This window comes from Neurospora hispaniola (genome assembly GCF_033458365.1).
Source record: "Neurospora hispaniola strain FGSC 10403 chromosome Unknown B0T23scaffold_3, whole genome shotgun sequence".
NCBI lineage: Eukaryota > Fungi > Ascomycota > Sordariomycetes > Sordariales > Sordariaceae > Neurospora > Neurospora hispaniola.
The window spans coordinates 3,491,206-3,516,753 of record NW_026944408.1 but is presented as its reverse complement, the minus strand read 5'-3'; the positions used below and the strand labels follow the sequence as shown (position 1 = coordinate 3,516,753).

Sequence of the window (25,548 nt, the reverse complement as noted above, 5' to 3'; positions counted from 1 at the left end):
CATGAAAATTCACCCAACACCAGGGGCATCGCCGCGACGACACATCTCAAAACTGCCATGTCGTTTCTCACTTTCACAACCAGTCGTCTTTGCATCTTCACATGTTCTAGTTCTACATCCAGGATTTGCGGATCATGAAATAACCTCAAGCGCATGTTGTATGCGGTGCGACCTGAAGAAGACCTCAGCACGTCAAAACCGGCAAGTTAAACTTCATTTAAGTTTGGGCTGATGATTCGTTTGGGCGTCCCAGAGGTGTCAGCGCTTGAAACCTTGGGCTCATGACGGATGCTTTGGCTGCCCGGTCTCCGATTCCTGATGGCTTCATGACGCCTGTCACCGAACACCTCCAGCTTGCCCATGCTCCCATCGGTGTTGGATGGACCGAAACAAAGACCATCATGTCGCAAACCACAACGCTGATTCCCATGGTGAGCGCACATTGGACCCCGTGGCCTATCTCTTAATCCCTCATTGGTATCCATCTACGCCATTGCAATCGCATGCCATCGGACAACGACCGAGATTCTCATGCAGCTATGTACATATTGCACCAAGGGTCCATAGGGCTAATGAGGAGGGGTCGGGTCCAACCACAGAGAGTCAAAATGACCAGGAATCACCAAATTCGACCCGGAATACGCAAGACTACAAAGTCGATCTTCCCCCGACAAGACCGACCTTTCCTGCTTTTGGCATGGATGAATGCGAGTGTTATGCACAAGTCAGACCATGCGAGCCGCACGCTTAACGTATCCTCCCATGCCTTTGCCAACCACTTCATCGCCAAAAAGCTGCTTCTGCCAACTTTATCGCCTTGCGAGAAAGACCATCAGCCAAGCGCGCAAAAGGGCCGGTTTGTCTCGCGGCCGCAATATCAAAATCTTTTTAATGGACCCGACAGCGAGGCGTCACCAGATGGTAAGCGTATGGTGTAGTTCAACAAATGGGCCTTTCAAGTTACTGACTGAAACAGCTCTGCCAAGAAGCGCTTGCTTCTCGCGCCTCAAGTGAAATTCGCTACCCTAGGATCGACACCTGATTCGGTTGCCTCCGAGTAACGAAGCAACATGAGGTCACAAAAGACAACTGGAAATGTGGGTTCAAGGTGATCACGGACCGAAGTGAAATGGATAGGGTCCTTCGGAATGTCTCCTTCTGATATTGGGGGTCTCTGGCTCTTTCGAGATACTGACGCTCTCACACTTCGTTGGACGGGAGCAGTTGTTTCTCTGACATCCAACGCCATCCAACCGGTGCGGTAACACAAGATCCAGTTTATTGCTTCACCGCCCTAAAATGTCGGAACGCGCTCTTATCGAAGGAGTTAGATTTGGCCAGTCCTTCAAAGCGCCTGCCGAGCGCATGGCACACTTCTGGAAATTCGCTGCTTGCTCATCAAACAAACGTAAGCCATCTGATCAGCGGTGGTCGGCGAAACAGGATTGGCAGCTTATAGCCTGGCCCTCAACATGGCGGGTTCGGAAGAGGCTGAGGAACACTTATCGCGCAACCTGATCGTCTGGTCCTGTCTGATCGGGCCGTCTGATCACCCTTCGAATTTCCAAATCTGTCTTCATCCAAAATCTCCGGCCATGCGATGTATTCAGAATGCGGGGTCAGGTCCCATACCGGGTGTCTCGTTTCATTCTCCCGTCAAGCGAGCGTGGGGTGCCTTTTCCATCCAAGCACAACAACTGACACCATTCCTAACGTTATTCGCAGTGCTGACTGATTGGCCGCGTTGAGCTTCGGGATGACTGGTGCCCGCAATGGTTTGCGTTGTGCACCGACGCATCCATCCTTTCGCTTCAGCACGTACAAGCAATTGGACGAATATGAACCACAACAGCAACAAGACCTTCGGGATGTGGCTGTCAGCCTGTCACAGTCAGAGTCAGTCCCACGCAGACTAGCGTTGAGCAGCGGCCGGCGGCTTAGTCGTTCTTGGTATACGCGCAGCACGTAGCGGGGCAGAGAGTCACATCGCCAGTGTCCACCCCCAAAGTCAAGTGTAACGTTCATTAAAACGTCAATGTGTGACGGGGTCAGCCTCCACATCCAGAGCTCCTCCCAGCCAGAGGAGCCGTGGCGTGGACTTTCTCAAAGACGCCGCTACGGTCGCTGAACCCGAATCTGATGATGACAAGTTCCACGATCAAAGTGGACATCAGAACGGGCATCAATTCCCTTTTGTCCGTTGGTATCCTCTTCCGTGATCCTCCCAACGCTCCTCATCGCACACTACGGCCGCGGTTGCCTATCGTGCCTCTAGTACACTATGTATAGGGCTCCACAAGAGTTTTAGCTTACATGGAGTGTACTCTGTTATGTTCTGTCGACATATGAGATGGGGTGAGATTGGGGCTTATGGGCCGAATGTAGGAAAAGCCACCAACGATATAAGCTCGCTAGTGAGGCTAAAGCTGAAGATGCGGAATGTTCATGATGTTGCATGTCAGCCATACCCTCAACCCCCCCCCCCCCTTTCTGCTTTCGACGGACAGCCGCATAGGGGAATTCTTTCCGGGATGGGTTGACAGACACCGACATCTCTGAATTTTGAGCTTGTGGTTCACGAAGCCCTACCCATTCCATCTATATCAGGCAAAGGATGAGCTGCAAGCCTTCTGCAGGTGACTGTCTTGTCGGCAACCCGCCTACTATGTACGTGTACGACACCCGGAAACGAGGTATCGGTAGTAAGTTGGCCTGTCACTTTTTTCTTCTTTTTTTTTTGTTTATTTGGCGTACGGTAGGTGGGACCCTAACGCGAATCATTTGACACTCATCCTTACCTCACACGAAAATGTTCTTGGGGTATACACTAGTACCTTCCAGCTACCAGCATCAAGCTTCCGAAGCATTTTGCCCCCCCACCCCCCTTCAAAAGAGGATGGAGATGCGGAAAAAAAAATCGAACACCTCGCTGCAAGGTCTACGGCGAAGCTGGCGAGTGAAGGGAGTCCCTGTAGAGAGATTTTACTGCACTATGTACAACAGTAGAGTAGTCTCCTGCTCGTGCCGAGGTCCCTACAGTATTACGAAAACAAACGTAAAGGGGGGGTCCTTAGATTCAACTGTGCAAAACCTGCTGATGGCGAAGGACTGACATTTCGTCACTACAATCCAAGGCTGACGCCGCGCATAACGCGGGTGTAAAGATCGAGCTTATGTCCGGATGCCCAACAGCCGCGCATCAGTATCGCATGAAGTGCTGTCAGGAGATTTATAACCACGCGCACAATCCAGGACACAAGAAACTTGAATCGTCGAAGAATGACGAAGTCGATCACTTGTTCCCAAGCCCGGTATAGGAGCGTGCACGAACTCTCTCGCAAGAAACATGGGATGGTTGGCAGTGCTACGGTAGCTGTGGATAGCCTGTCTTTTACTCGCCTTGTACAGTACTGTACCATCCCTTTAACGGTGAAAATGTTACATTTTAGCGGCCCCCACAGTCTACCAGCCGTGACTCTTCAGCAACTTGCTAATGTCGCCAAGCAAGCGTTGGCCAGCATGTTCACTTCAGGTATCAAAAGGCCTCGAAAAGTCAACCGCTAAGAAGGGGAGCCACCGATTGGCCGCTAATCCCTACCGCGCTAAAATGTAACATTTTCACCGTTAAAGGGATTGCCTGCTCGCTGCAGTTGCGGTGCCCGGAGGAGGTCAGAAATTGGCGTGGACATGATTGGATGCATTCCTGTCTGCCGCATTTCGTTCTCAAACTGAAGGGTTCAGAGTTTACCCGCCGTTGTTGAGCTCGACACCGGACAGCATCCCCTACCAGCTTCCGTTGTATTTGAAGTCCTCCGTTGTCCACCTTCTGAACAGGGCTCCTGAACAGCGAAACTCAGACTACGGTCGTTGCCTTCTTTACCGTCTTCTCAATAGGTGGAACAAATGTCCCGAGTCGTGGTTCTCTTGGCCATGCTTGGCTCATGGAATCACAGCTGATCTTTGGCTGTTATCACACAACGGTGGAAATGCCATTGTGAGTGTGTGTGCCAGTTACAGGTGCCACAAGGACGGAGCGGCTCCATGATGGAGCCCAGCCGGTTCAGAGAAGAGGGACCCGATCCGACCTCCTCCGGTTAAGTCGGAGACCCCCCCCCTGCCCCTTGACCCCCTGCGCCCCTGGATACCCTGACATTCTGAACTTCTTTCGGCCTTCTCCTGGGTCTTTGGCCCATGAACGGTATCCCGGCGATACGTACCAGTGTGAGTCCCACTCTCTTTGAGAAACTAACTCCAGAAAGACAAGTGCTCCAATCCGAAGTTCCAGCAGGCTCCGTTTCAGCTCCATTCATCCACTGGAACCAATGGGAAAAAAGATTCAATCAACGAGATCAGAATCTGCCAACAAAGCGTCTCCCACGCAGCGGGCCATGTCCCATCAACAATTGCGCGCTGGATCATGGCCAAGAGAGCTGATCTTTTGTTCCCGACCTCTTCTTCAGTGGATATCACAGAGATAGAGACAAAGGAGACCCCCCTCCGGTACACCTGCTGTCCTGATGAAAGCGAGTTCAAACGGCAGTGACAGCAAGAAGAGGGAGGCTTGGCAAAGGAGCTTCAGTTTGGCAACGAAAGCTTTGCAAAGGTGCCAAGAGTCCAAGAAACCCAAGACAAAGCCGTTACACCCGTGTCTGCGCGTGTGTGCGAGTGTCCGCCGCCGCCGCCTTCCCGCCGCCGCGTTCGCCGGGCTGCCCTTTGGTGTAACGGCCCCTACCTTCTTTTGCTATAGATGGTCATTCTCACCCTTTGTGTTTTACATATTTCTTTGTGTGATGGTCAGCTTCAACTGACTGCCATCATGCGCTGGTCCGTTGCAACGTGTGGACGAGAAGATGGTGTGGACTTAGCCCCAGCTGACTGGATCAGAGCACATGAGCGACACTGAGCGACAGAAGCAAAATGTCAGAATGTGGGATGATAGGTAGGGGCGAGTCTCTACTACACGTGTGGTGGTCGGTAGGTGTGCGTGTAGTTGACAGATATTGGCCGGTTTCTTATAGCTGCCTCATGTATGCGTTGCTATACCAGGCACACGAACACCCAACAAGGCCATCACAAGCTTACGCCTCCCGCCTTCTGCCCGGTTGAAAACACACAAACACCGGCAAGCGAGAAGGTACTGTAGCCGATCTCGACCGCGCGGTGCGGCGGTACTCATGATTCACACCGTTTACTGCGGAGAAAGAGCCATTTTGGCCACAGAAGCGTTGAGAAAGATACATAAAAAAAAGCGTTGTGTTGATGCCCTGATACCTACCCAGTTTGGACATCATTTGTGTAGTTGCAGCTTGGAGGCGTATAAGGAACCTCAAAGAGCCCGGACACATGAGACTCTCGCTCGTCTTTCATCTCTCTTCCGTGCGCATTCAACTCGAGGGAACCACGGCCAGGGCTTTCAGAGAACCTCCGTGTAAGCTACCGAACCGGCGACACACCTATACAGAACTACGGCAAAAATTCAGATCAATCTTGCTTTGAAGGGAGCTGGAGGGTCGCACACACTCAAACTCGGACAAACGAAAACCTTTTCATTTTGTTTTCGATCTTGCTCTGCTCCAATCCTTCCACTCGGGATCTCGAGTCTTGGGACTCGGTACCCGGACCAAGAACGGAAGGAGAAAGGTCTGGGTTTGGGGACCCCATTTTCTTTCTCGCCATTGCGCATCCCTAGCCGGCGGCCTGCCCCTGTTCAGTCCAACATTCAATTTTTCTTTTCGTGCTTGGCCCGTATTTCGTTAGCTCGGGTCTGGGTACGCTCAGCACTACGTAGCAGCAAAAAAGGCTGTGGGCTTTCTGTGTGCGCCTCAATCCATGCGATCCAAGACCCACTCGACGTCCACTGCACTGCATTGCCCTTTTGCAGTGCAAATTCATGAGCAATTGGAGAGCAATCGCTCAGCATCCTTTGGCAGCCACGCCGCCGCGCCCCACTGCCATCTCACGGACTACCAGAAATTTGAGTTAGCGTGGTTGGTTCTCCTCCTCTCCCTGGCCCTACCCTTTCCGGCTTCCCTCTCGCAGAGTCTCTTTCGGTTGCAGAACCCTGGGGTCCGTAGAGGTACCTATGTACTGGTTTGCTGATGCTGAGGTGTGTAGTTACCTAAGTACGCAGCGCAGGCCTCTTTCGTGGACATCATCCCTCTGAAGAGGTACGCACCTTCAATTTCTGTCGCTTTGATCCCCTACCACGCCTGCCTTTCCCGATCGTTCGTTCGCCCGCCTTCCCCGTTCCTTTTCGGAGCTGGTCACCCTTGCCCTGCCCGTGGTGCCCTAGTGTAGTTCTAGTTGCTCTGTCCTTGTTGGCCCTCTGCCGTGGATTCCACCAGCAGCATCGCGCCAGTTGCGTGTGCGCGCATCCACATCCCAACGACATCCATTTCGCAACAGGCGGTTGACCTATTATCGGAGGCAGGAAAGGTACGGTAGTACTACCTACATACATTAGTCCATGGTACGTACCGGTGGAGACCTGCACACTTGCAAAAGAGCCGGGAAGGCTCCATCCATTTGGAGCAAGCCCGCTCTTGGTGTGGTACCCTATCCATCGTAACCAGTGGCATCCGTGCACGGTGGTGCACCCCCCTCCCCCACCCCCAAAATCGCAAGTCGTACCCCCATCCGCACTCCATAGCAGGCACCTGCTGGACCGTGACAGGCTCTTGCATTTATTCGATATTTCCACGATCCCTCCGTTTCGGTGCCTTCTGTTTGTTGGTCCTCGCATCCTGATATTTTTGCCTTTTCCCGCCCACCGGCCAGCTGATCGCCTTTGCGCTTTCTCTGTTTCTTTTTCTTTCTTTCACGCCTTGCCTTCCCTCCCCGACATCTGCCGAGGACCCTTTCCTTCCATCCCGTCACTGACAAGAACCTGGCAACTCTTCTAGAAGGCGTTACCTTATTCTTGTTTCCCCATTCTTCGCCACGGTTCCGGCGGCTACCTCTTGGGCAACTTAGACGTCATCCACAACAACTCAGACGCAGCCTACCACTTACCCCCCAAAAAGTAGCCAAGCTACATACATAGTGGACTTGCTCTTGCGTTGGCTCCGTCTCATTGCCGGCCGCAACGCAGCACGTTGATAATCAGGGGCCTTGCCTTGATACAACCACACAACCACTCAACACACACCAATCTTCAACCTGCATCCTTCCATAGATCGTTCATCATGCCTTTGCAGTCATAGCCAACCGGTCCTTAGGGGCCCAACCTAATCCGTTGTTTACGCGGAGCTTTAGGAAGACTTGACCGCAAGTCCTCAACTATCTACTGACGACCATCTTCCCGACCTCACTTACACCCCGCGAAGTCGAGAAGACCCATCCATTGACGATTGGCCATTCCCCTTCGCAGCGCTCTCCAGCACGATAACCACCACACCTTACCGTCAACACTCTTGCAAACACCTTTGAACCTACTCAACCCGCCTATCAAATACTTTGTACCGGTACCAGCACCAATACTAGTACTCGCCTACCAAAATGGAGAACCGACGCATGTCGCGCGAACTCGCGGCATCACATGTCCTTGCGTGGACAACGTCCCAGTCCGTCATGGTGGAGCCGTCATTAGAGGAAGACTTGGAGACCGATGCGGATGAACCCCCGGATTCGACATTGCTACCCATGCCACCACACTTTGAGCGCGCTCCCGTTCGCAGGGGCAGCCCACACCAAGAGTCCATGTTGACCAAGGCTCTTCATAACCCCTCCGACTCTGACCATGCCGAGTCTGATTATCAACCACGCCGACTGGGAAGGAGACGCTCCATCACCAGCACTTTCAGCCTGGCTTCGACTGCCGACTACACCTGCGATACCGGAATCACAACCCCTCCTCGTACTACTTCACCGAGCCCACGTCGCACCGGTATCACCTTCCGACTCTCGTCCAAAGTCACCGACACGAAGCCCAGCATTGTCTTGGATAAAGGACTCCAGGTAGCCCCGTTGGCTGCTGCCACGCCGGCGCCAGAGAAGAAGCGATGCATCTCTTTCGCTTGCGCGGCCAAGCCCCTAGTCAAGGATCGAACATTGACGCACGCCCCGCCCACGCCAGTCAAGGAGGAAGTAAAGACTCAGGAAGCGCTCAAGAAACCGACCATCAAGTTTGCTTGTGCTCCCCACCCACAGAGAGATCAGCCTTCGCCAACTCAGCCTATCCGTCCCGCTACACCGCTCCCAACATCGGTTACCTCGCCACTCAAGGAATTGTTTGAAATGAGCCCCAAAAATCTGTCTCGCAGAAGCTCTGTGGCTACTATTTCAAAGAAGTATCTTACTGCTCAGCTCGGAGATTTGCAGAGCGAGCGTGCCCGTTTCCACGAGTTCGCGAGCGATGAGCCTCAGGAAGAAGACTGGATACGCGAGGATTTGACTTCCAAGCCTAAGCTTACCATCGACGACACGCTCAAGAAGGAGCTCGCTATTCGCAAGATCGGAAAGGAAGCCGAGGAAGAGGCCGAGCTTGAGGAAGCAATGCAGTCGGGCGAAGCGCTCGAGAATGATGAGGAGGAGGCGGGCGGCGATGAGGACGAGGAAGACGATAACGAGGACGAAGATGAGGACAGCATGGACGACGATGAGGACGACAACGAAGACGAGGACGAGGACGAAGATCTCAGCGATGGTCACTCCGTCTCTGTCTGGGATGATGCGTCTGACGGTTACAAGACCGACTCCGAGATTGGGTTCGGCGAGTCCGACGATGAGGATGACGATGACCTGGTTCTTTGGACTACTGGTGGTCTTGCCGATCTTTCATTGTCTGGTGCTACCCCCGTTTTTCGTCGGGGTTCCGTTGACGAGTCCTCTGACTCATCTGCTGGCTCAGACGGCAACAACGTTGCTCGCCGTGCTCTAAAGAGGCGCGACACGATTAGGACTCGTGACTTCCGCCCCGCTACCCCTGACTTGCCTGACAGCACAGATTTCGTTTGCGGTACCTTGGATGAGGATCGTCCCTTGGAGGCGGCTTACTTGGAGCGCATGGCTGCCCGCAAGCAGAACAAGCTCGTCTTCATTCCTCAAGACATTGATCCCAGCTTTCCCACCTCGGAGCCTGAGGATGAGGGGGAGGAGTTGTATAACAAAAGCGCTCACGGAAATGACGATAGCGAAGACGATATGTGGCAGTTGGAAGATTTACACTCGGAGCGTGGCCGCATTGGTCGTGCAAAGAAGGCTCAGAACTCGCCTAGGCGATGCCGCTCACCTCCGCCCAAGAGGCGTCTTTCTCCCTGCCCCAAGAAGTCTCGCGGCCGTAATGATCGCAACCTGTTCGACCGCTCTTCTCCCCGCAGGATGAGATCACCTCCGCCTCCTGTTTTGTCCGCAAAGTCTCCCCATGCTTCTCCTGCTATGGGAGCCGACGGCGTTGCGTTCAAGTCACTCGCATTCAGACCGGGCCTGACATTCACCAAGTCATTGCCCAAGGGACCTGTCATGTTCCCTCACATCAACAAGCAACAGCCTCGCAGATCCCGTGCTGGCACCATCACCCAAGACACTCACGTTCGGGGTGCCATTGACATTGTCAAGGGTCTGGAGGAGAAGCGCCAGAGGCGCAAAGAAAAGTATTATCAAAAGTATTGCACCCGGGCCCGCAAGGAGAAGGCTCAGCCCAAGAGACCTCCTCCAGGACAAGGTGCTGAGCGCATGCGTGAAGTTGGTCTAATAATGGCTGGCAAGATCGGCCAGGGCAACTATGTTCTTTCTTATTAAAACTCGCGGCAGGGGGCCGTTTATCAGCATTCACATGGCGAATTATACCCTGGGTTACAACGGCAACTGGAGAGGCATTTTTTTGATGTTTACCACGTTTGGCGGCGGCGGCTTTCTCTCGTCCGGCATTCGGTATCTACACTTTTATCCCCCGGCTCATTGAGTACACCTTTTGTACCACCCGTTTCATTATAATTGCATACTCGAAGTTGCAAGCGAGCATCGGGTCGGCTTCCTGTGGGCTGTGCCTGGGCGGACATGTTCTGTATGTTCTTGTTCTTTTCTTGTTAACGTTTTTGTACATATTCTTTTTTTTTTTCTTTTTTTTTTTTTTTTTTTCTCTGCCTGCGCTTGCTCTACTTTTCCCACTTTCTACGTGGCACGCTGCGGTTTTGAGAGCGCTCGTGTTCACAATCGGACTCTCTGTAGAGGCGGAGATACGGATTTGATGGCCGGGGGTAGATATACCCTGCAGAACCTGTCTTGGAGTTTGGGACCTCTGGAGACGACGGGAGGATGGGAATGGGACGGGACGGATGGCAACGGATTGGCAATAATCCGTATCAGCGATTGTGAGCTGATATCTTGGTTGGGACACACGCAACCAAGTGCTGGGGCTGGGAAGGAAACTCGTCTATACATAACTATAGATCCTCCTACATACCTCAAACAAAGAAGTAAAATTTTCAAAACAAGCCAATGTGTTCCTTTGCTTCATTCAGTGAACCTATTTCTTCGATGAACATCTGGGATTACAGGTGAGAACAGTGACGGCGTCTTGACGGGAGATTTGTCGGACTGAGCGGGTGGCATCTGGAACCCTCCTTCTCCTGAATCTTGCATCAATGCCACCTGCATGCCTGGCTTCTTGATGCGGTTGCTACGGTCGCTTTGGCAGCTGCAGGCGGGCGTGCATGTGTGGTAGTGTACTTTTTTCCCGCTGTTTTCTTTTACTATTTGCTTCCTTTCTTTTGGGCGGTGACGGGCCTTTGGGCGGTTGTGCCGGGGATTTTGCCCCTGAACGGGCCGTCTTGCTCCCCCCCTGACTGCTCCATGCTCGCTCACTGCACCAGGCAAAAAGCGGGAGGAAAAAAGACAGGTCACGTGTGGATGCCTGAAATACCAGGCCAACAATCACAAGACTATTGCAGGGGCCAGTCCAGCGCTGTCCTCGCCTGCCGTATCGTTCATGCCAGCAGTGCACTTCTGGGCTCGCGTGGGTCATTGAACCTTCTATGGACATCTTTCCTTGTAGCGTGTGCCCGACCGCCTTCAATCCGCCGCCGCCCCGTACACTTTTGTCATAGCTTCCAGCTGCTTTCGCATCGCAACGTCCACGACGCCAGCAACGAAGCCTCATCAACACCCTCGCTACGATTTCGCCGGTCCCTCTTTGTGTGCCTAACACTTTACCGGCGCTTTGCACGACTACCTGTTCTTCTAGAACTCCTCGACTTTCCCGTATCATCGACAAAAGAGGTGTCCTCTAGATAATCATTTCGTCACCATGTGGTTGTGGTCTTGGTGTATGTTGTCGCATCCCTATCCCATCCATCATCCACGTTACCTACCCAAACTTCCCGTCCTCCCTTCGTTCATCACTGTCGTGAACCATGGATATGGAAATGCATACCATGAACATGCGGACTACTGGGGGTTTGGGAGGAGGTGTTCATGATGATATGGGACGAACCCGTCTGGCAACTCGCAAAGCTGACACGATGGCGCCACCAACAAACAGTCTACGATATCCTTTCCAACCTCGGCCTGCTTAACAAGCATGGCAAGCTGCTCTTCCTGGGTCTCGACAATGCCGGAAAGACCACTCTTCTACACATGCTGAAGAATGACCGCGTTGCCATTCTCCAACCTACTCTCCATCCGAGTCAGTTTAACCACCTGCAGCTGCCACCTACCACTGTTTCCCCGTCAACGCCGGGGCCTTGATACCCGAGCACCTTCCGCCTTCTCCCCCTTCGCCTCGACTGTTCCCGTCCCTACTCCCGTTCCTGGCTCCATACACCGAATCAGATATGCGCGCACATGTGAGGGCGAGATGTTTAGAGAATAATTATGGCTGACATGATTTGTTGTAGCTTCGGAGGAGCTTTCCGTCGGCAACGTCAAGTTCACCACTTTCGATCTTGGCGGCCATCAACAGGGTGAGTGGATAATCTTCTCCTATTTAGGGCTTATGTCAAATTCTCTCGGGACATTGACAAGCCGCTCTACTGCTGCGGTCTCGACTAATGAACGACGTATCTACAGCCCGTCGTCTTTGGAAGGATTACTTCCCCGAAGTAAACGGTATCGTTTTCCTCGTGGACGCCAAGGACCACGAGCGTCTCCCCGAGGCCAAGGCTGAGATCGACGCGCTCCTCTCGATGGAGGAGTTGGCCAAGGTTCCCTTCGTTGTGCTGGGCAACAAGATTGACCACCCCGAGGCCGTCTCTGAGGACGAGCTCAGGCAGAGACTCGGGCTCTGGCAAACGACTGGCAAGGGCAGGGTTCCTCTCGAGGGCATCCGCCCCATCGAGGTGTTTATGTGCTCTGTGGTTATGAGACAGGGATACGGAGAGGCTATCAGGTGGTTGTCCCAGTACGTTTAAGGGGTCTGATGAAATGAGGAGCAGCACAGGATGGTTGTCAGGTAATAACATTTTGTAATATGATACGATGATGACAATGAAGGAACTGGAGGGTCTCGCGATATCAAAAATTGACGGGCGCATTTTCACAATGAACAGATACGTACGAGGCTTATCAGACACAAATGGGACGTTGGAGGGACTAGTGTGCGTTTGACGACTGCCGTTATCTGACTCTAACGGTATAGATTATCTTTTGCTCTCCGTCAGTTTCCGGTATAGTTTGTTCTATTCCCTTAGTAACACGGTGTCTACCTAGCCCGGCCCAAGTTTGAGCGGTCATTCTAGCAATCTGTAGAATCATTGTACGGATGAACGTGAACATCTCCAACAAAGCCTAGTCTAGTTCTCGAATGACAAGGATTCGTTCCGGAGTGATTCCCCAGTAAAAACACGTGTATGCCATCATTTGTTGGGCTGGAACGCATGTGCAGAAGAGACACTAGGTACACTACGTAGCCCGGCAAGAGCCCCGTCCTCGGCTTCGCCCGCCCACTAAACATGTATATAGTACACTATTCCGGGCGAGGGTCGACCGACGTCATCCAACAATCTGCCACCCGACCCGCGCAACTCCAACGCTTCCGGCACCAAGACTGACATCAAGAACGATCAAGCACCGACCATTGCGCCAGCAACCAGCGTTGTATCCCAATCACCTTGAACAATTATTTCCTTTGTAACCCCCTTATCGTCAAATCCCTCTTTCAGTCCGTGTCACCTCGCTGTCCAGCCATTCCCTGTGGCTTGTTTCAGGGTGGATCAGTCAGAAGATCAAAAAGCCAGACGGCTTCGATCATCATCAGCTACATATACAGGACCAAGACGCCGAAGATTCCACTTCGCATGCTTCCCTGGCCATTAGCCGATATCATTTAGTGACGACGTCGACGATCCTTGAAGCATCTGCCAAGCGTTTACTGTGCTTGGATTCCTGTCCCTTTTTCCCTACAGTTCGCAATCTCGTTTGCGACTTGCTGTTTTTTTGATTACGCAACAACTCGAACAGAACGAAAAGCCTCCTGTCTTGATATCGCAACTGCCTGGGCTTGTCCGAGCTACCTACATCTATCTGTTTCAGCTGCTTGAGCCATTATCTCTGATATATCGCGGAAAGAAAAGCATCACCTCCCGTGTCATGGCCGACGACACAGACAACCCACCAAACATCCAGATACCAGCAAAGTCGTATGGCTTCCCGCCAGAAGCCTTTGACCCCAGACGGCTTCCCGACTACGATACCAATTTTCTACCCGCTCACGACCTCGAAGCTTTTATCCAAGCCCTCGCGGCGCCCGACTTCGTCCAATCACCAGACGATGCATCATCTATGCGTCTCAACAGCCCAGGTCTTCACAGCCCCAGCAGTCTAGACATTACCAAGGATGACTACGATCATTCCGAAGCGCGCGCAGCCCTTGCCTCCGTTGCCGATGTAGCTGCTCCTGGAGGAGGTAATAACCACCATCGCCGCACCAGCACGGGTACCTTCTTCAGCGCGCACAACGATTGGGCGCCGGTGAGTGAAAAGGTGATCAAAACCGATAGAGACGAGAAGCGCAACAAGCGCGGCAAGGATCGCAAAAACAAGAAGCCGCGCAAGGGCGTGGCGCCTCTGCGCACTCTGGTCGGGACCCGGTCAAAGGACGAGACCCGAGAGGGCTACCTGTATAGCCTGCTGAAGTGGCCCTTCTTACTATTCGTTAGTTTTTGGATCGTTGGACTGGGCATGGCCTACCTCGCCACCCGCTTTTACATCTACTTCTACGAGCAGTTCGTCGCATGGCGTGGGAGGCGGGAGCAGCTGCGGCGGGCGATGCGAGCGACGGGTAACTACAAGGACTGGGTGGCGGCGGCGCGGAACATGGACGACTTCTTTGGGAACCAGCGGTGGAAGGAGGAGAACGATTTTGCCTACTACGACAGCAAGACTGTGAGGAGGGTGTGGGATCAAATGAGGAGGTGCAGGGAAAAGGCGGAGGAGGTTGAGAGGGAGCTGGAGAGCGAAAGCCAGAACAGCGATAGTGGCGTTGCATCTGGCGAAGAGACCAGCAACACCAAGGCTGGCGGCGGCAACAATGGCAATGACAAGAAAACGCAGCCGGTAGAGGATCTGAAGGCGCTCATTGAGGCCTGTGTCAAGAATAACTTTGTGGGTATCGAGAACCCGCGGCTATATAGTCAGACGTACTATGGGACCAAGAACCTGGTGCAGAACTACGTTGATGAAGGTGAGCTGAGACACTCCGCAATAGAGATTGCGCCCGGGCATCTGCTTACTTGAAGAACAAACAGTGGAACGAAGCATCAAGTTCTTGATCGTCACTAAGCAGTTGACCAAGGAGCAGAAAAGGGTCATGTTCAAGGGTATCTGCGCCAACTACGGCCGAACAGCTCTTTGCCTCTCCGGCGGCGCAACGTTTGCCTACTATCACTTCGGTGTCGTCAAGGCCCTGCTCGAAGTGGACTATCTCCCCGACATCATCACCGGAACCAGCGGCGGCGCCCTCGTGGCTGCCCTCGTAGCAACCCGCACCAACGACGAACTTAAGGAACTCCTCAACCCAGCCCTGGCCCACAAAATCACCGCCTGCCGCGAGCCCTTTACCGTCTGGTTCTGGCGCTGGTGGAAGACGGGCGCGCGCTTCGACTCGGTCGACTGGGCCAAGCAATGCGCCTGGTGGTGTCACGGCAGCCTGACCTTCCGCGAAGCCTACGAGCGCACCGGCCGCATCCTCAACGTCTCGTGCGTGCCTTCCGACCCTCACTCCCCCACCATCCTCTGCAACTACCTCACCTCGCCGGACTGCGTCATCTGGTCGGCCGTCCTCGCCTCCGCCGCCGTCCCGGGTATTCTCAACCCCGTAGTCCTAATGATGAAAAACCGGGACGGATCCCTCGAACCCTACTCCTTTGGACACAAATGGAAGGACGGCAGCCTGCGGACCGACATCCCCATCAAGTCTTTGAACCTACACTTCAACGTCAACTTCTCCATCGTCTCGCAGGTGAACCCGCACATCAACCTCTTCTTCTTCTCCTCGCGCGGATCCGTCGGCCAGCCCGTAACCCACCGCAAAGGCCGCGGCTGGCGCGGCGGCTACCTCGGCTCCGCTACCGAGCAGTACATCAAGCTCGACCTAACCAAGTGGCTGCGCGTGCTACGCCAGTTGGAACTCCTCCCGCGCCCGCTGGGTCAGGACTGGAGCCAGCTGTGGCTGCAGACGTTCGGTGGAACAGTGACTATCTGGCCCAAGAGCATCCCCAGCGACTTTTTGAAGATCCTCAGCGATCCGGACCCGCCGAGATTAGCGAGAATGATCCACGAGGGCCAGCAGAGCGCGTTTCCCAAGGTCAAGTTTATTGCGAACAGACTCAAAATCGAAAGGCTGGTGGAGCGCGGAAGGAGGGAGACGAGGGATCGGAGGAACGCCGCGAACGCCTTTACTGCTACGGGCAATGGGGAGGGAAGTTATGCTTCTAATAGCATTGTTGATGGGATGGGTGGTAAACATCCTCTTGCGCCGAGCAGCTCGGGTGGGGCGGGTGATAGGAGGGGAAGCATTGAGAGTATTTTGAGTGAGGGTGATTTGAGGAGTTTGTTGATCAAGGGGCGGGAAGGGGTGCATACGAGTGGGGGAAGCAGTACGGGTACGGAGGATGAGTTGACCATGACGGAGTTGGAGGGGGAGGACGACGGGGGAATGAGTAGGGTGAGTGAGGGGGGAAGTAGAAATAGGTACTTTGAGGGAGCTCTGGAGGAGGAGGATGGGGCGTTGGAGGTGGCTGCTTCTGATCATTCGAGAACTTAACCTAGTAGGTGGTCATTGACCTGATATTCTGTTGGAGTTGAACTGGAAGTGAAAAGTGGTTTAGAGTTGTAAACAGCCGGGAATGCATTAGAGCGAGTCTTATATCATTACTGCACATACTCATATCAACATATCTTAGACAGAACGCATATTACGGCTGAAGCATTGCATCAAATCATGATTCTTGTCAAATGATGCTTTGTTATTGCCTGCGTCTTCATGTCATTTTATTCCAATAATACCAGTAATCATAATCATCCACCAAACCCACCCGATGAACAACCATACAAGACTGTCAACAGACTCTCTCATCAACTCTGCACTCGCGGCCACCAGCTCACTCGCCCATATTCGGCGCCTCACTAGTACCACCATCGAACACCTCACTCGCTCATAAACTCCGCTCCGACATGATCGTAGGCAACACCGTGTTTCGACCATCCTCGCGCCGCTCAGCTCTCGAGCCAGGCCTACTGAAGATGGTAGAAACAAAGCTTTTCCGTTTCTTCGGCTGTTGATGCTGCTGTTGAGGATCTGGGTTGTTAGCTTTGGCAAGTCTACTAGTAGTAGGAGCCGAAGGATAGTCAAAGTTCCCCTGCGTCTCTGTTGTTGGTAAATTCCCCCCACTTCGTTGTGGTGAGCAGTGGGAGCTCAATCGTTCGGGAATGGGGAGAAGATAATCCTCTGCGCTGGTGGGTGGTGTGAGTTGTCCATGTCGTTGACGATGGCTGTCGTGGCTACGGGTTTGAGCTTTGGTTTGAGTTTGTTGGGTACGACAGAGGTCTGTTGGCTCTGGTTCAGGGGCGGTGGTTGCTTGTCTGAAATTGGCTAGTGATTTCTGCTTCGTCTGTTAGCATTATGTTCTATATCCTTCGTCCGACTTTGAAGGGGTTGAATAGGTAAATACTACCTTCACATCAAGCTTCAACCTTCCCCTTGACTTCTTCGACAACAAAATACTCCCCCTCTCTTCAGCACCTGCTCCTGGTGTAATGGTTTTCGACAATGGCACTCCGTCGCAACCAGCGCTCTCGAAAACAATTCCTTTCTCAGCCATCTCCATCTCCCCACTCACTGTCATCCCGCCGTTCGCCAAACAATCCTCCGCCACAGGGATGAACTTCAACAGTCCCCTCGCCGGACTTACCCCGATCGCCTCCTCCATATGCTTCTGAATCAGCGCCGCATTCCGCTTATTCGTGGTCGACTGCAGATGGCTCGGTAAGGTCGAAACGGAAACCACATATGCCGGGTCAAATGTACCGCCGAATAACATGCAGGCGCCGTGGTGGAGGGTGACGACGATAGAGGACACTGGGCGCTTGTACCGGGAGGAGAGGTGATATGTAAGCTCCGTTATGAATGTGAACTCGTCGCTTATCTGGGTGGTGTCGGACGTAGGTGGATCAATCAGCCAGTCAACTAGGGAGAGAAGAAGGCGGGAAAAGAAGAGGTGTAAAGCACAATAGGGTCGATGCAGACACTGGGAAGACTTACAATCACATTCGTCTTAACCTCCGCCATAACCAGGGCATCACCGCGTATCCGCTCCTTGGCCGGACTAACCTCGTTAAAAGAAAAAGCGCTCTCCCAAAAGTTGAGAGTACTCTTTTGCCTCTTGAGTTCCGCCACTGATGTCTGCTTTGAGGATGAGCATGATGAACTCGACAGTTTCTGCTCTGAATGCTTGGGCCCAGTCGCGACGGTGACGTCTCCGGGAGGTGGTCGCTTGATGTCTCGCATGATCCGGTTAATATTCTGATCCTGGTCCTGGTTCTGGTTTGTGTCGTTGTGGTTGATGTTGCCATTTTTGTTGTTACCGATAGGAGTGACTTTCGAGGGCCGTATTTTGACGGTATCGCAGTCCGAACTGGTGGAACCTGGTACCTGCTGGGCCTTGTGTTCGGAGAAGGACATCTTGTTTTTGCTTCTGTTGATGTCCTTTGAGGGGACTGGTGGCGGTGGGCTGTCGTTACTGGGGCCGGTGCTCGTCTGAGGCCGTTGGACGGCAGCCGTGGGACAAGTCGGTTGGTAGGCCATTGTTGAGGGAGGTGGTGAAGAATTGGGGGGATTTTAACGGTTCTCTCAAGTGGTGAACATGTAAGAGTGTTGTAGTCAGTTGTTGTAATCGATGTTGAAACACGAGCTCCGACTGGATAAAGTAAGTGATGGATAGGTGCACTTGCTCGTCAGAGGTCTGACTTGTGAATAGCTTCGTCCCTCCCAACTCTCTTTAGAGTTTGAATGTCCTTCCAAAGATTAGCCGTCTGCTGAGCCGTCGGGTCAAGCTAATCACTAAGCAATAGTGCAAATTGATAGCTGGTAAGATAGTGAAACGATGGAAGATGCGTAGCAGAATTGGGACGGTGAAGAAAACGAGTTATCAGATATTGCCAACAAAGAGTATAATCCGCGAGTGTGTTTGGCACCACCGCCACTCGAGAGATTAAGGGTACAGAATGTAGGCAACGGAAGGGACAAACAAACAGGCGGGGAGGGGCAGGCGTAACCTCCCTTCTCGTTCTGCTCCTTCCCTATACGTTCCAATTCAGTTGGTTGTGTGGTCGAAGTGGAAGCCACCACCCGTTGTACTAGTTGGTATCAACATGGGAAGGGTCCGATCGCCGGGAGAAACAAAAACTGAGTGTACGTACAAGACAGGGCTTAGACTTGAACGTGAGACAACCTCGAGACATACGAGTGAGGTTGAAGGGAAGAACTGGAAGAAGGAAGTGAGAAAAGAAAGCGAGACAAGAAGGGGAGGATAACTTTAGGGGAGGGACATTGGATTGAATCGATTGGAAAGATCTTTTTCTCCAAAGGAGTGGTTGTGAGTGACCAGACCATATAACTTACGCTTTTTGACATCCTCTCTCCATCCGTCCACACATAAAACCGATCTAATACACCGGTACCGTAACTGATGAAACCCATCCATCCATGTTTGTACTTTGCATCATAAAGGGCGTATTGAGAAACGAAAAAAAAAAAAAAAAAAAAAAAAAAAAAAAGTTTATCAGAAAGTACAGAATCTTCTTAGATACAGGTCTTCGCTCCGCTCCGGCCGGCTCTTCACATACATACCTATCTATGACCTGGGTAGGCATACCAGGATCTCCGATGTTCTGGTCGTACATTGATGGGCGGAGGCGAGATACTGTACTAGACAGGTAAGCGGTTTTTTGTGTAATGCTGGGGAAACAGTTTGTGTGGTAATACTTCTTTATAGCTACTACCAGGGCTGTGTTCAGTCAGTCCATACCAACGGTGAATTGTGTAAGTATGCATCTGGGAAAGGTCGGTAAAAAGGGTCCAGAATTGCTTCCTGTCTCTACTCTTTTCTAAAGAGGAGGTACATAGGTAATCCAATATTCCAATCTGATGGATGATGGGCGTATGTCTGTACAGCATTGAAAGAAGAAAAAGAACCCCCCCCCCAAAAGGCAAAACGGGTCACTGCATTCTGGCATCAATCAAACCAGGTTGAGATTGCAAGTAACTCCCGCTGGCCCCCTTTGCGCTGTGCAACAACCCGGTAGTAGCTGAGAAGTTTACAATCTAACCCTGGTTTGTTTGTTAGTTTGGTACAAGGAACGCCCATTTCCACTCTCAGACTACTAGAATAGAAAAGCATCCGGGTTTTGAGCGAACGGGTGCCGTAGGGGACTACTATCTTATATCTTTTTAGTCTTTGAAGGCTTTGGAAGACCACGGAGAGAGGCATGAGAAGGCTTCTGTGGCGTTTTCCACCCTAGCTATTGTCCCATGACGCTTCAAACGGAGGCCAGTTTCTGTCTTTGGAGGCCAATGAGAGCTCCAGATTTTCCCTGTTCAGCCCATGGCCGAAGAACCAAACTAACAAACAAACCAGTATTGAATTGTACGGGGGATTCAACGGCTCAAACGGTCCAAATGCATCCCTTCCGAGCTTTTCTTGAGAGCTTGCCCCCAAGACAAGACAAGGCGCTTTCTCACGAGTGTCAGTGCGTGTTTCTCTTTTCCCTCATCTCTTCCTCTCCTTCCAGTTTGAAGCGCGGCCGGTCAAGCGAGCCGCCCGAGAACCGAAACAGCACTCGGCAAGACAAAAAAAAATAAAGATAAGACATGCAGTACGCACGAGGGACAGGACACACTACCTAGACCCATTAGACACATTACTGCAAGGGAGAAACGTGCAGTGCATTGATACAAATAGATTGAATCTTGCGGTCTTGCCCGACCGAGTCGGCTTATAAGAAGGATAAAGGGGTATGACACACGGGTAACGGAGATGGGACGGTCAATATCGAGAAGCATATAAGGATAAGGCAAGTTATGGGAACCCCCACGACGACGGGTAAGGAGGGTTGTGGAATATTGCGAGAACGTTGTGTGCGCTGGGGCGATAACCAGGCAATGGTTGTGACATGGCAGGTAAAATAAGTATGCTTTTCCTTTTCGCATCCGTAATCTTCATCATTAGTCCTGCATTCATAACAATACAAACACAAAAATTGGTGATGAAAACAACTATACCAACTTGCTCTGCCTATACTGAACAGTAAACCATCTCACCTTTTCCCTTCATTAATCCATGATCCCTAACGAACCAGTCCGCCAACCACAGCTCCCAATTCACCAAACAGGATATTCTTGAAAATCGTTTCCCCCATCCCCTCCCCCCAGTGGCCCGCCGCCTTCAACTTCTCCTTCCAAGCCTTTTTCTGCGTCTCGTGCAGCTCATCCCACTCCTTCGGTGTTGGCGCGGTGCTATCCACCTCGGCGTCATGTCCACTAACCTGGACGATCCCGTCTTTGGCTCCGACGTTTAAAACCAATTTCTTGGCCTGTCCATCCTGCACCTTGAGGTCTTTATCCGCCAGCAGCGAAGCCAAGAAGCCGTGCACGCCTTCAGGATTGAGTGATTCCGAGTTCGCGTAGTTGGCATTGCCAACCACACCCTGGCCGGCGCCGTAACGGGGATTTTGCTGCCAGCTGACAGGAGCGAACCTCCTGGCCCCGATCATGGGGCTAGAGTAGCCCTTGATTTCGAGGAAGCTTTGGACAAAGACACCGATGAAGAGAGTGATCAGGGCCGTGAAGAAGAGGAGACCCTTGGGTGAGGGGGCTTGACTCTTCAGGGCAAGGACGTAGCGGGCGGCACGGGGAGCGCCGCCGCGGCGGGTTTGGGCAGTCTTGTCGACAAACTTTTTGAGCGGGAGGGAGTGCACGATGCAGGAATTGCCGACGGAGCCGATGGAGGCCAGCTTGACGTACTCGGGACGGACGAGTCCCTTCTGTGCGACGGTTCTTTCGTCCGAGTTAGAGTCGGCGGGCGGAACGACGTAGGAAAAGGCCACGCCGGAAATGGGACCGTTGTGAACGTTCTTGAAGGTAGTGACCTTGAAAAGATTGACAATGAGGTTGATGTCGGCAACCGACTGATGGTCTAGGGTGTAGATAGTGATCGAGCTGTCCTGGCCAGTAACGGCGATGACGAACTGCGCGTCGCCCTGCTTGGCGGTTGGCGAGGCAGGAGGAGAAAGATTGCGGACAGCCAGGCCGGTAGCACGTGTGACAGAACATGGCAATTTCGCGGAAATGCATAGTCTTGCTTTGGGCTCCTCCACCTTTCTAGCCACGACCGTCTCGTCCGCGGTTCCCTTGGGGCCCCCATCGGTGGTGACCGTACCGTCCGCGCTACCGTTACCCTTCTTAGCTTCTTCCTCCTCCTTCTCTTTGAGCTTGTTGTGAATTTTGTCGTTCTTGGGCATGCGGAATCCGTGTAGAACCACGCCACCGCCCTTGGGAAGGTTGGCAACGGCGAGGAGGAAGTCCGGGGTCAGATAGCGCACCGATCGGAACGAGGGCCTAGCGTTTCCGGTGACGGCCGCTTCGTCTGGCATGGTGAAGACCAGCTTGGGCCCTTCCGAGATGCCGTTTCCAATGTTCATAGTGCGCATTTCGTACTCGTCGCAGTAAGCGAGCTGGTAGCTATCGTCACCAGTCTGGACAATATCAATGTCCACAGCCTCCTTCACCAGCTCAAGGTTACCCCTGAGCTTGGGAGTGGCAGCGCCCATGTTGGGAACATCGAAGAGAGCAATTTCTGGCTCTTTGGAGAACCCCGTGGCGACAGCACCGACTTGAGCGGACCCGGGGAAAGGCGCGGACAGCCTCAGCACTCTCTGGTATGTGTCCTTCTCCGTTGTTGCGAACAGTGAAGTGCGCGAGAGCTCGGTGATCTTGGGCTTCTCAGACGAAGCTTTGGCTTTGGATGGCTGGTCCAAGCTGAAAACGCGGAAGTGTTCGTTTTTGCCCTTGGCGATGTCTTCGGCGCTCGAATTAACACCAGCGTACAGCAGGATCGAGTCCTTATTCCGGGGACCGACGGCGAGAGTTGCGACACTGTCCTCGTCGCGACTGAGTTCGATCTCGGATACAATATCGAGTGTGTCGGGGCGTGATGCGTCGATGGCAGTGATCTTGTTCCCTACACCATGGTTACCTGGCCCACCGCCACCGGCTACGATAAGCCGGTTCGCATCTTCAGGGTCGAACTCGAGGGAGTAAAGGGAATACGAGGTGCGCAGTTCCGCAGACGGGATCGGGACCATCGTATGTATATCGGCTGGGTGTTGAGATAGTGTCGAATTCGGTCGTGTGTTTCAAGTTGCGTTTGTACCCGTTGGTTGGGTGGGAATGGGGATTAGAATTATAGGTAACTAGGATTTATGTCGAGTTCAGTTCAGCTGAGGCGGACAAAAAGCGATGATGATGATTGTGTTGTCAAGGAGTAAGAAGACAACGTCAGAGTTACCTTGATTCAATTGGTTGCATGCCCGTGATGCGGTCTAGTCTAATAGGCTAAACAGAATATGCTCATCGCCCTGGGGATCTCATGTGGGGCCAGCTTAGTGGACGTCTTAATGCTACAGATGGCATATTCGCAGTGCATTTAGCACACTGAAAGATGCGCCTGCGACGTCATATGTCTTCGTTGGAATTGCTAGATCATTGGGTGCCGCCAGGAAAGAAGACCTCGAAAAGGTTAGAGCTCAGTCTGCAAACATGGGGGAGAAGTCCGGTGCGGGGTTCCATTGCCAGCGAGGAGCTTCAGGTTACCACCACGGCAATGATAAGGTAGGGGAACGCTGTGAAACAGCATCATCAGGAATACAGAATATATTGTGTACAGGGGTTGAATCTATCATCCTATCACCCTAGTGCAGGTAAATGATTGAATAACGCTGTGATGAGATGGTTTGGATACGCTCAAATTCATGACATGACATGTCAACTGATACAGCCCTTCATGCCGCCAGGTTTACATGGATACTCTTGACGTTGCAATAAGGTGCCAGACCTGCCTCTCCCAACTCCCTCCCAATACCGGACTGCTTCACGCCTCCAAATGGAATCCGGAAGTCTGAATCGTTGCTGCTGTTGACCCAGACCATGCCGGCCTCGATCTCTCGCGCCACTCTGTGTGCCCTGGTTAGGTCCTTGGTGAACAGGGCCGCTCCCAGGCCATACATGCTATCGTTGGCCAGCGTTAACGCCTCCTCCTCCGTCTTGAACGTGGTAATGGCCACGCAGGGCCCAAAGATCTCCTCCCTGAAGATCTTCATGGTCGGCTTGACGTTGGTGAAGACGGTCGGCGCCACAAAGAAACCCTTACCGTTCTGCGGAGCCGGCTCACCCCCCATCATCACCGTGGCACCCTCTTCCTTTCCGACATTGATATAGCCCAGAACACGCTCATACTGCGCTTTGGTGACCTGAGGTCCGTGGAACGTGCTCTCCTCGAAGGGGTCGCCGAGTACCGAAACCTCCTGGACCTTGGCCTTGAATTTCTCGACGAACTCGTCGTAGATCTTCTCGTGCACGAGAATGCGTGAAGTGGCTGTGCAGATTTGGCCCTGGTTGCTCATGATACCGATGTGTGACCATGTTGCCGCCAGCTCAAGGTCGGCATCCTCAAACACGATCAACGGTGACTTGCCGCCGGTCTCCAGGGTGATGTTCTTCATGGTATAGGAAGCCATCTTCATGATCTCCTTGCCCGTAGTGGTACTGCCGGTAAAGGCAATCTTGTCCACCTGAGGATGCTGCACAAGTGCGGCACCCGCTTCCCTGCCGTGTCCGTTGATGATATTGATCACACCGGGAGGGAAGCCGGCCTCCTTGATGAGCTTAGCCAAGTACAACACGGACAGGGGAGTCTGCTCGGCCAGCTTGAGGACAACGGTGTTGCCGCAGCAGAGAGCTGGCCCCAGCTTCCAGGCCGCCATATCTAGCGGGTAGTTCCAGGGGATGATCTGGCCACATACGCCGAGAGGCTCCTTGACCGTGTAGGCAAACTTGGCGGGGCCAACGTCAATCACTTGGCCAAAGTTCTTGTCCGCATAGCCGGCATAGTACCTGAGGACGTTGATCACTTCGGGCACGTTCTCGTTAAGGGCTGTCTGATACGGCTTGCCGTTGTCCAGGCACTCGATGGTGGCTAGGATTTCGGCGTTCTCGGCCACTAGGTCGGCCAGCTTGCGCATCAGGGCGCCGCGCTCAGTGCCGGATAGCGACTTCCATGATTCGTGCCTAAAGGCCTTGCGGGCTGCTGATACTGCGGCGTCAACATCCTCGGCGGTTGCGGCGTATACCGAGCAGATCTCCTCTTCGGTACTGGGGATGATCGTTAGTACCCGTAGTCAAGTGAGTGATATGGGATTTGAGACATACGTTGGGTTGATGGAAATCAACTTCTGCTCATTGGCACTTTTGACAAACTCGTTGTTGATGAACAAGCCCAGGGGCTGCATCCACTTCTTGCCGTTGGGGGCTGTAAGCTCGACTTCCATGTTGGGCTTTATGATGTTAGTGAAGAAAGGCGAAGATGATGAGAAGGTTCGTAAAGAGAGCTGGACGTGATAGACTTGTCTTCCTTTGGTCTTATACAAGTGCCTCCATAGGGGAACAGAGCCCGGGCAACTTGGGCGGAGGAAGAGGTTCATCTTATACGTAACCTGAGTTTCCTCCTTTTGTTACTACCGTTCGGCTTCAACCCCTCACCTCAGCTTCTTCGTCGACGAGTGATGAGGCGGGGGAGGGGACGTGCAGTGTTACACTGTCGTCACTGCACTTCCTTCCCAGTTGAAGCAGTGACATTGTCGCCAAGTCGGATCTCTTGGAGGATCTGGACCACCCCGACCCGGGTCAATACTTACATCTTATCGTGAGTGCGGAGCGCAGATCAAGCGGGCCAATAGCAATGAAGTGGTATCTTGTGCTGTGGACTTCTTTCCCTCTTTGAGCTAAGACAGTAAACAGGGTCCATCCATTCCATTCTGCTCCATGTAGTGTACACTAGTAGT

The 25,548-nt window shown here is 52.8% G+C and overlaps 7 protein-coding genes across 7 annotated transcripts; 3 read left to right on the top strand and 4 right to left on the bottom strand.

Moving 5' to 3' along the window:
• The first annotated feature begins 176 nt into the window (after positions 1-176).
• On the top strand, positions 177-1,171 carry B0T23DRAFT_122577 (uncharacterized protein). The gene is made up of 2 exons (XM_062832061.1): positions 177-921; positions 987-1,171. Exons 1-2 carry the CDS (start codon positions 504-506, stop codon positions 1,040-1,042), a joined length of 474 nt encoding a protein of 157 aa, XP_062694418.1. The 5' UTR covers positions 177-503; the 3' UTR covers positions 1,043-1,171.
• An 8,611-nt stretch (positions 1,172-9,782) lies between these two features.
• Positions 9,783-10,499, bottom strand: B0T23DRAFT_122551 (uncharacterized protein). Its single transcript, XM_062832060.1, has 2 exons — positions 10,207-10,499; positions 9,783-10,010 (listed from the first exon to the last, which is right to left on the bottom strand). The coding sequence occupies exons 1-2, from the start codon at positions 10,378-10,380 to the stop codon at positions 9,828-9,830; spliced, it is 357 nt and encodes a 118-aa protein (XP_062694417.1). The 5' UTR covers positions 10,381-10,499; the 3' UTR covers positions 9,783-9,827.
• Positions 10,500-11,243: 744 nt separating this feature from the next.
• Positions 11,244-12,716, top strand: B0T23DRAFT_377928 (ADP-ribosylation factor family-domain-containing protein). Its single transcript, XM_062837061.1, has 3 exons — positions 11,244-11,623; positions 11,835-11,900; positions 12,007-12,716. The coding sequence occupies exons 1-3, from the start codon at positions 11,413-11,415 to the stop codon at positions 12,345-12,347; spliced, it is 618 nt and encodes a 205-aa protein (XP_062694416.1). The 5' UTR covers positions 11,244-11,412; the 3' UTR covers positions 12,348-12,716.
• Positions 12,717-13,524: 808 nt separating this feature from the next.
• B0T23DRAFT_403777 (patatin-like phospholipase domain-containing protein NCU11180) lies at positions 13,525-16,198 on the top strand (the record flags this gene model as incomplete). The annotated part of the gene is made up of 2 exons (XM_062838809.1): positions 13,525-14,617; positions 14,682-16,198. The coding sequence occupies 2 exons, from the start codon at positions 13,525-13,527 to the stop codon at positions 16,196-16,198; spliced, it is 2,610 nt and encodes an 869-aa protein (XP_062694415.1).
• A 391-nt stretch (positions 16,199-16,589) lies between these two features.
• B0T23DRAFT_411903 (uncharacterized protein) lies at positions 16,590-18,238 on the bottom strand (the record flags this gene model as incomplete). Its single annotated transcript, XM_062839454.1, has 3 exons — positions 16,590-17,036; positions 17,109-17,579; positions 17,696-18,238. 3 exons carry the CDS (start codon positions 18,236-18,238, stop codon positions 16,590-16,592), a joined length of 1,461 nt encoding a protein of 486 aa, XP_062694414.1.
• A 2,343-nt stretch (positions 18,239-20,581) lies between these two features.
• B0T23DRAFT_122425 (uncharacterized protein) lies at positions 20,582-23,019 on the bottom strand. The gene is made up of 2 exons (XM_062832058.1): positions 22,998-23,019; positions 20,582-22,902 (listed from the first exon to the last, which is right to left on the bottom strand). Exon 2 carries the CDS (start codon positions 22,792-22,794, stop codon positions 20,779-20,781), a length of 2,016 nt encoding a protein of 671 aa, XP_062694413.1. The 5' UTR covers positions 22,795-22,902; positions 22,998-23,019; the 3' UTR covers positions 20,582-20,778.
• Positions 23,020-23,490: 471 nt separating this feature from the next.
• On the bottom strand, positions 23,491-25,035 carry B0T23DRAFT_403774 (aldehyde dehydrogenase; the record flags this gene model as incomplete). Its single annotated transcript, XM_062838808.1, has 2 exons — positions 23,491-24,859; positions 24,917-25,035. The coding sequence occupies 2 exons, from the start codon at positions 25,033-25,035 to the stop codon at positions 23,491-23,493; spliced, it is 1,488 nt and encodes a 495-aa protein (XP_062694412.1).
• Positions 25,036-25,548: the final 513 nt, after the last annotated feature.